The 10,000-nt window shown below is 42.8% G+C and overlaps 1 protein-coding gene across 1 annotated transcript in view; it reads right to left on the reverse strand.

Annotated features, from left to right (window-relative positions):
- The window catches only part of arfgef3 (ARFGEF family member 3), a 225,242-nt gene that overhangs the window by 210,263 nt on the left and 4,979 nt on the right, over positions 1-10,000 (reverse strand). Inside the window, exons 2-3 of the mRNA XM_072436645.1 lie at positions 7,795-7,846; positions 47-128 (exon numbers count right to left, since the gene is read on the reverse strand). Of these exons, the coding sequence (XP_072292746.1) occupies positions 47-128; positions 7,795-7,846 (134 nt within the window). The remainder of the gene's footprint in view (positions 1-46; positions 129-7,794; positions 7,847-10,000) is intronic.

Raw genomic sequence — 10,000 nt, forward strand, 5'->3', positions numbered from 1 at the left:
GTGGTGGTTGTGGTGGTTGTGGTGGTGGTTGTGGTGAGGTACTCACCTGCATCCCTGCCAGAGCCGTCTGTCCCAGTTTGGTGCTCCTGGACTCCAGAGCCATCTGCAGAGGCAGCAGACAGCGCTCCCTGCAGGACGCACAGCACATCACAGGGTTAGCTCAGCGCAGGGTTAGCTTAGCACAGGGTTAGCTAACGCACACGTTCAGAGCTTCAGCTCATGTGGATGGAGGAGAATTCCCATGATGCAGTGGTCACTGAGCGGGCAGAGCGGCTCCACCCATATGACAGCGGAGCATGATCTAAAGGATGTGATGTTACCTGGACACTGACTCTGGAGGGGTCGGACAGGGCTGTGCCTGGTCTCTCCTCCTGTTTGCTTTGTATTTGGAACCATTGGCCCAGTTTATTAGACGATCCAAAAGTATTCACTGTTATAATCGACAAATATAAAGCTGCTGCAGATGATGTTCATTCATATTTGACCAAACGGATTTTATTACTTCAAGAAATGTTTTTTGGAAATGTCTGGATACAAATGATACAAATTAAAAGTACAAAACCTGAAATAATTTCATTCTGGCAAAGCTTTAGATCTACAGAGTCTGAGGCGTGTTCCACAGTCAACACAACACAACACAACACTGTCTTTACAACAATCACAAACATTTCACTCATGGAAGCTGCTCCTCTCCTTCAGTTCAGCTCTAAGGCTCAGCTCTATGGCTCAGCTCTAAGGTTCAGCTCTAAGGCTCAGCTCTAAAGTTCAACTCTAAGGCTCAGCTCTAAGGTTCAGCTCCAAGGCTAAGCTCTAAGGTTCAGCTCTAAGGCTCAGCTCTAAGGCTCAGCTCTAAGGCTCAGCTCTAAGGTTCAGCTCTAAGGCTCAGCTCTAAGGTTCAGCTCTAAGGTTCAGCTCTAAGGTTCAGCTCTAAGGTTCAGCTCTAAGGTTCAGCTCTAAGGCTCAGCTCTAAGGCTCAGCTCTAAGGCTCAGCTCTAAGACTCAGCTCTAAGGTTCAGCTCTAAGGCTCAGCTCTAAGGCTCAGCTCTAAGGCTCAGCTCTAAGGTTCAGCTCTAAGGCTCAGCTCTAAGGTTCAGCTCTAAGGTTCAGCTCTAAGGTTCAGCTCTAAGGTTCAGCTCTAAGGTTCAGCTCTAAGGCTCAGCTCTAAGGCTCAGCTCTAAGGCTCAGCTCTAAGACTCAGCTCTAAGGCTCAGCTCTAAGGTTCAGCTCTAAGGTTCAGCTCTAAGGCTCAGCTCTAAGGCTCAGCTCTAAGGCTCAGCTCTAAGACTCAGCTCTAAGACTCAGCTCTAAGGTTCAGCTCTAAGGTTCAGCTCTAAGACTCAGCTCTAAGGTTCAGCTCTAAGACTCAGCTCTAAGACTCAGCTCTAAGCTCTAAGGTTCAGAGCTGAACCTTAGAGCTGAGCCTTAGAGCTGAACCTTAGAGTTGAACCTGAGAGCTGAACCTTAGAGTTTAGAGTAGAGATTAAAAACATGAGTTAAACAATTTACTATTTGTAGAGCTGATAACAAAAGTAACTTAGGTTCAGAGAGTCATACTGTGTCTTTAATACTTCATACTGTGTGTTTAATACTTCATACTGTGTATTTAATACTTCATACTGTGTCTTTAATACTTCATACTGTGTGTTTAATACTTCATACTGTGTATTTAATACTTCATACTGTGTATTTAATACTTCATACTGTGTATTTAATACTTCATACTGTGTATTTAATACTTCATACTATGTATTTAATACTTCATACTGTGTATTTAATACTTCATACTGTGTATGCCCAAACATACAAAATACATCCTTTTTTTAGTCATGACAACTGTGTAAAGTTTCAGATCTCTAGAACAGGCATTTTGGTGCTTTGACCTTTTAGTATCAAAAAGTATATTCAAGTGATCCAAATATGTGCCAACTGTGCCAAACTGTTTTATTACAATTTTAGCTCCTCTGTGATCATAAAACATACATTTTGATGTTTTGTAGGCCACTAATACCTATTATAACTGCTAAAAACAATGTATGTGAAAATATGTAAATATGAGTTTACCCATGAATTTCCCATCGAGGTTATTTTTTTATTGGTGTAATAATACATATATCTAACAAAATGCGCGTCCAAAAGGCTAATAAAATCAGAAAACGTGATGCGTAACTGTCGCATCTGAATAGAGACGATTCTGTGTGTGGGACCCCTAAGTCCCACCCACCATTCGAAAGCTATACTCATTGACTAGAATAATATGTCAATCAAAGTCTTCTACGTCACCGTGAGCATGCGCATTCTCAATGTTAACAGAGAAATCGAGTGCGTCGGAAGCGGATGGTCTCATTCTGTAGCTCACAGTTAAACACCATCTTATAAGTCAAATAGGTAATTTGTTATGGACAGAGAAATGCACCGGACGAGCCGGACGAAAAGCATGAGCCAGAGAAGAAAACTTTGTTTACTTGACAATAAGTGTATATTGTTTTTCAATGGTTCTTTACGGACAGACCGAGTACAAGGATGTACAGAATTAAAGCCGTTTCGTCCGTCATAAACAGCAAACAGGACATGCGTTTGTAAAAGTTGAGACTTTCTCACAAACTATGAATAATTTGCCCCAAGAAGCAATTATCAAATGTAAATCAATGACATATTTGTTTTGTTGAGAAAATAAGCTTTAAAATTATGAATAACTTTCTGGTATTGACCACAGAAATAAAAGTGATGATGTAAGAGAACTTTTCTAATGTGGTAAATGCTCGCAGGCCACAGGTGGATGTGACAGGTTAAGAGGGTCTTGAGGGTCTTTAGCGTCCGGTCGGGTGGAGCAGTCATAAGTGTGAGGTCATTACAATAGTTTTTTAGACTCTTCCAGGTGGGACATGCCCGAAACACCTCCCCAGGGTCACGCCCAGGAGGCAGCGGCTCTACTCCGAGCTCCTCCCGTGTGATTGAGCTCCTCCCCCTATCTCTAAGTGAGCTTCCAGCCACCCGGCGGAGGAAACTCATTTTGACCGCTTGTATCCGCGATCTTGTCCTTTCGGTCATTACCCAAAGATCATGACCATAGGTGAGGGCAGGAACGTAGACCGACCGGTAAATCAAGAGCCTTCTTCACCACAACAGTCGATGCACCGATCCGCCTGTCAATCTTACGTTCCATCCTTCACTCACTCGTGAACAAGACCCCGAGACCCCTGAACTCCTCCACTTGGGGCAAGGACTCCCCACCCACCTGGAGAGGGCAAATCACCTTTTTGCGGTTGAGAACCATGACCTTGGATTTGGAGGTGCTGATTCTCATCCCAGCCGCTTCACACACCACACTCTAATAAAGTCTATTTTTGATTGAAGAATTCACACATTCATGTGGATAATTCGAAGACTTTTTTATTAATTTAAATGTTGATATATTTAGGTCAGTGTTTAGAACATCATCGGGTTGAGTACTTGATATGGGCTGGCTTTTAGTCGGTTAAACCTAGTAAACCCAGCATTAAACAGTCACGAAGGCTGAGCGGAGCAGCAGGTGGAGGTGTCTCGTACAGTGGACCCAGAGGGGAAGTGATCTGCTGCCCCTCCTCATCTGCCCTGGTGGTTTAGGGGCCGGTGTAGAGTAATGTTGTGCCGGGGGTTCCTGTAGAGGTCTTATACTGAGAGTCATGTGGTGCCGGGGGTTCCTGTACAGGTCTTATACTGAGAGTCATGTGGTGCCGGGGGTTCCTGTACAGGTCTTATACTGAGAGTCATGTGGTGCCGGGGGTTCCTGTACAGGTCTTATACTGAGAGTCATGTGGTGCCGGGGGTTCCTGTACAGGTCTTATACTGAGAGTCATGTGGTGCCTGAGGTTCCTGTACAGGTCTTATACTGAGAGTCATGTGGTGCCTGAGGTTCCTGTACAGGTCTTATACTGAGAGTCATGTGGTGCCGGGGGTTCCTGTACAGGTCTTACTGCAGATGACAGATGCTTGAGTCTGACGGAGGAAGTGAAGGATCCCTGGGTAAAATCTGTACATAAAATTTGGAAAGATCTAATCATATTAACATATTAATAACATTTAACCTCAACAACGATGTTAAAATCTTAAATTGGTTGGCTTATGATCAAAGTTTTGCACCAAACAGCACAGACTTGAGAATTAAAGTCTGGTTACTACAGCAAGTTCCTAAGTTTGTGAATTTTGTTCTTTGGCACTGGCAATAAACCTTTTCTGATTCTGGTTATCAAACGGTACCAGATTGTAAAAGAAAATCACATGGTGAAAGAATCCTTTGACTTGGAGAAACAGTACTTTTATAGGTATTACAAATGAGGAGTTATTATAACCCAGAAATGACCATCATAGCAATTTGACTGGAATATTGATTAAAGCTTATGAATCAGAACTTTCAAGGGGAATAATATAGAAATTATATACCGTATTTCCCGGACTATAAGTACGGAGCGACTTATATGTGATATTATTAACACATTAGTATATGTGACTTGCCGCGCTAAAAAACGCCGCAAGTCGGAGAAAACGAAACTGACAAAAAGACACATTTTTATTTATTGTTTTCAAATTTGTGATTTTCATTTTTTTGCAGAATGTGCTAGTTGAAGTTATGAAGGAGCCCCTCCCCCTCTGTGCTTCAGATAACACTATTGGTTGTCTTAAATGTATACATTAAGCTGTTAAAAATGGGTAGTTTTCGGGTCTTTTTCCAGCGCTCCTCGGGGCGTCACCTATTTACAGCAGTGCAATGTTGTTATTTTTCGGCCAATCAGCTGCGAGCCACATGGCTACTTAAAACACGGTCATACTCGTGGTGTTGAAGATGGAGTACACATGTATGGAGTACGGAGTACAAAAAGATGAAAAGAAACAAGATCCACGAAAAGAAAGTGTCTGGCGTAAGTACTCACAAGATCCCTGCATGCTAGCAGACATGCTAAAATGATATGCACATCCAAAACTAGCTCAGTAGGTGTTGTTGTTCCTGTGTTAGCCGCAGGCTAACTTGGAAGCTAAGCTAGGCTAGCGCCATGTTATCGGCTTATTTTTCGGCGTTGTTCTGTACAAATCCTATAATTATGTTGTATTTTTTGACCCGTGGGTTGTGTGGCTCGTGCTTTATGTGTGTTTTATGGTGCTTTGGCGTTAGTTTTCGTGGCTAACCCGGGTTTTGCCTCCGGGTTAGCTCCGGGGCTAACAGCTAGCTGCTGAATAGCTGAATCAAAAGTACATTTAAAATAAAAGGGCAAATTAAAAAATAAAAGTGATAACTATAATGATGTAGATAATGTAGAGAGGTGGTAGTAGGGCCTGTTTTCTAAGAATCCAACAACATTATTTAGAATAAAATGTTATTTTTAAATTCAACTGGACTTCTGGATGGTACAGATGTGATTTGATAATCTGAAAATGTAATTTCACTTTAACTCTGTGTTTGTGTAGATTGTTACCGTTAGCGATTAGTGTAATAAACATTTCTTAAATCTAAGGTTGTTCTGAGTCAGTGTGACAGTGTGAGGAGGGGAGGGGCTTATCTCAATGAGATGCAAATGAGCACATTGTCCTCCATGTGACACAGGGCAGGAATGTTTGGGGGGCGTTTTCTCAGTAAAAGTTTTTCAGACGTGTAACATTCAAATGACCACAACTTATTCAAATATGATCAGATCTACATGAGTGAGACATCATTGCATAGCTCTGAATCTACACTTTCAGATTATGTGAATAACTCATGTCTCTGGGGAGACTTGTGCCTGGTTTTAAAACGGCTGGTCTCGTTCCTTATTTTCACACTGACAGCCACAAGAGGGCGCTCTCGGCTCTAAGCGACGCAGAAGAAGAACCAGCACTTCCTCTTCCTCCTTATGGAGTTGTTTTGAAGTGACAGAGGAAGAAGAATTCAATGGATTTAGTGATTTGGGGTAAAACTGATGCTTTGCTAAACTTGTTAGCATGTTAGCATGTTCTTTATGCTATAGTTATCTGAATAACTGTTCATATGTTACGTTAACATACCAGACACTTACCACAGTTCTGTCTGTGTCATGTAGCTGAAGGTGTTAGCGTTAGCATATGCACACCGCATCATGTAGCTGAAGGTGTTAGCGTTAGCATACGTACACCGCATCATGTAGCTGAAGGTGTTAGCGTTAGCATACGTACACCGCATCATGTAGCTGAAGGTGTTAGCGTTAGCATACGTACACCGCATCATGTAGCTGAAGGTGTTTATTATTTTAAACTGTATTTCAAGATTAAATGTCGGTTCTTGGTCTTGGATTTTATTACATAAATTTCCCCCAAAATACTCCATCCTACTTATACTCCAGTGCGACTTATATATGTTGTTTTTCTTCTCTATTAGGCATTTTTTGGCTGGTGCGACTTATACTCTGGAGCGAGTTATAGTCCGGACGATACAGTAAATGTTTAAATAATCTGGTCATTCAACCATATACAAAAAATAAATTGGAAAAAGAAAGTTACTAAATATATGTACATCTCAGTGAAAGACGACAAAATGTAATGTTTGGAGAGAGATCTGTGGGGAAAATGTGTCTCAAGTCAAAGGGCCAATTATTCACAAGGAAATTCCAATTGCCGGAGAAACTGTGGCAGCAGGAGGGAAACCACTATCACGTGGTTTGGGACTGTCCTTTTGTTCAAAAATATTGGCCCGAGATCAGTAAAATGTATGTTTATATGCATATATATGTGAATATTTGTTTAAAGAGTTTATGTAAGTTTATGTATTAAGTATTTTGCAGCCTTGGCTTTAAGCACAGTAGCAATCATTCACGCTGTAGTTTTTCAGAACCCGTTCAGGGTTCAGAATAAGTGGTATTGCATCGCAAAATGTGACGCAATTTCTCTCAAATGCGATGCATTTGTCAGAAAAAAGTGTTTTTGTAATAATGTAGGACGCTGTGTGGACATGACACAATGTAGGACGCTGTGTGGACATGACACATGTAGGACGCTGTGTGGACATGACACATGTAGGACGCTACACTGTGTGGACATGACACATGTAGGACGCTGTGTGGACATGACACATGTAGGACGCTGTGTGGACATGACACATGTAGGACGCCGTGTGGACATGACACATGTAGGACGCTGTGTGGACATGACACATGTAGGACGCTGTGTGGACATGACACATGTAGGACGCTGCTGTCTCAGACCACGAGTCTGAAAGTGGGAGGAGCCACAGGTAAAGTTAGTGTCACAGATTCAGACTCAGAGGTCAGAGGTCAATAACTCCTGAACACAAAAGTCTTTGCAGATCATTCACTGCCAAAATATTCATATTTACACTGCAGTGACACGACCTGGTTTTAACAATCAGATGTGTATTTTGGGCTCAGCCAATCACACGCTCCGAATGTGCAGCTGGAGACGAGGGCTTAGGGACCGTCATCAAATGACAAAACCAAAAATGGAAATGTTTTAGCTGGAATGTTTTGTTTTATTTTGAAAAAATGTTTAAAAAGTGTTTAAAGTTAATTTGTTATGTTTTTTTTTGGATAGAATGTTTACAAATACATTTGAAAAAAATAATCTTGTTACATGAATGGAAAATATTGTTAGCGCTGCTATACAAGTGAAAATCCTTAATCTGAGCCCATGGTAAATAGAATGATTATAGAAGGATAATGCTCATTATCTCCAACTGAAAAATATGTGAAAGTTTGGTCTACACTATTTTTGTCAATCAACAAGCCATACAAATATTGCATTTTGTAATTTGCAATTCCTTTCTGTAGTTTAAAGTGTGTGTTCCTTTAAGCTTACCGTAGTTTGGAAGGTGGGACTTTGCCTGTTCCATTTTGCAGCTCAAGGGTTTCTGGAAGTAAAATAAAAGCATGTTATATTTTTAACAGTTAATGACTTAGGGTTTTGTTTTTCTAATTGTGAAATCATTAGTCAGTCTGCCGATGGTCACGTGCGAGGCTGTACATGGTACACACATTACTGTGATACACACATTACTGTGGTACACACATGACTGTGATACACACATTACTGTGGTACACACATTACTGTGGTACACGCATGACTGTGATACACACATTACTGTGGTACACGCATGACTGTGATACACACATTACTGTGGTACACACATTACTGTGGTACACGCATGACTGTGATACACACATTACTGTGGTACACGCATGACTGTGATACACACATTACTGTGGTACACACATTACTGTGGTACACGCATGACTGTGATACACACATTACTGTGGTACACGCATGACTGTGATACACACATTACTGTGGTACACACATTACTGTGGTACACACATTACTGTGGTACACACATTACTGTGATACACACATTACTGTGATACACACATGACTGTGATACACACATTACTGTGGTACACACATTACTGTGGTACACACATGAGCGGGTGGTACACACATGAGCGGGTGGTACACACATGAGCAGGTGGTACACACATGAGAGGGTGGTACACACATGAGCGGGTGGTACACACATGAGCGGGTGGTACACACATGAGCAGGTGGTACACACATGAGCGGGTGGTACACACATGAGCAGGTGGTACACACATGAGCGGGTGGTACACACATGAGCGGGTGGTACACACATGAGCAGGTGGTACACACATGAGCGGGTGGTACACACATGAGCGGGTGGTACACACATGAGCAGGTGGTACACACATGAGCGGGTGGTACACACATGAGCAGGTGGTACACACATGAGCGGGTGGTACACACATGAGCAGGTGGTACACACATGAGCGGGTGGTACACACATGAGCAGGTGGTACACACATGAGCGGGTGGTACACACATGAGCGGGTGGTACACACATGAGCGGGTGGTACACACATGAGCAGGTGGTACACACATGAGCAGGTGGTACACACATGAGCGGGTGGTACACACATGAGCAGGTGGTACACACATGAGCGGGTGGTACACACATGAGCAGGCGGCTGCAGGCGACAAAACTACATCAGAGCCAATGAGGTGCTGAGGCTCAGGGCCAGTGAGGCTCTGACTCAGAGTCAGATTTACATATGCAAATGAGCTGAAAAGACCTTAAACATGATTGAAATGAAACAGACAATGAGTTCTTCTGTACATGTCATTTCAGCATTCTTTACACAAACATGTGACACATATTTTATATCAGGACAAAATGAATTCCAATTGAGCCTAATTCAAGCCTAAATAAATACAAGTTTCTGGTCTTATCTTTACATTTTGATAGGTGGGATTGTAAATAAGAAATAAACGAGTTGAAGAAAGAAGAGGATTCAACAGTCCACGGGCTCAGGAGCGCCCTCTGCCATGAGGCAGGTGTACTGTTTGCCTCACCCAGTGAACTAGTACTGCAGTTTTAGAATGAATCTGCCTAAAACACGTTTCATAAATACATTTCATACATGATCCTCATATGGAAGTACAGAGCACATGGTCAGAGTGTTTATATGTTCCACAGAGGGACAGTCACAGATCTGCATCACCAGCTGTTTGTGAGGCATTCTAGAGTGTTCCGAGAGGCAGAGCCAGGTGCTGCCTCATCGCCCCGCCTCCCTCTCGCCCCCCTCTCGCCCCCCTCTCGCCCCCCTCTCGCCCCCCTCTCGCCCCCAGGATTAGGGGTTAAGGCTTAGGGGTTAAGGATTAGGGGTTAAGGATTAGGGGTTAGGGGTTAAGGATTAGGGGTTAGGGGTTAAGGATTAGGGGTTAGGGGTTAGGGGTTAAGGATTAGGGGTTAAGGATTAGGGGTTAGGGGTTAAGGTTTAGGGGTTAAGGGTTAACCCTATACTACGTGTGAAGTGGAACAGACTGTAATGCAATGAAAATAGGTTTTTGAGAGAGACCATGATGCTGAGCTGTATCAGAGGGACAGAAGTGGGACTTCCCCGAGTTATGAGCGTATGATCTAGTGCCGAGCGTATGATCTAGTGCCGAGCGTATGATCTAGTGCCGAGCGTATGATCTAGTGCCGAGCATA

The sequence above is a fragment of the Eucyclogobius newberryi genome, unplaced genomic scaffold, assembly GCF_026437365.1.
Source record: "Eucyclogobius newberryi isolate DKJ021-1_F unplaced genomic scaffold, fEucNew1.0.hap1 SCAF_8, whole genome shotgun sequence".
Taxonomy (NCBI): Eukaryota; Metazoa; Chordata; class Actinopteri; order Gobiiformes; family Gobiidae; genus Eucyclogobius; species Eucyclogobius newberryi.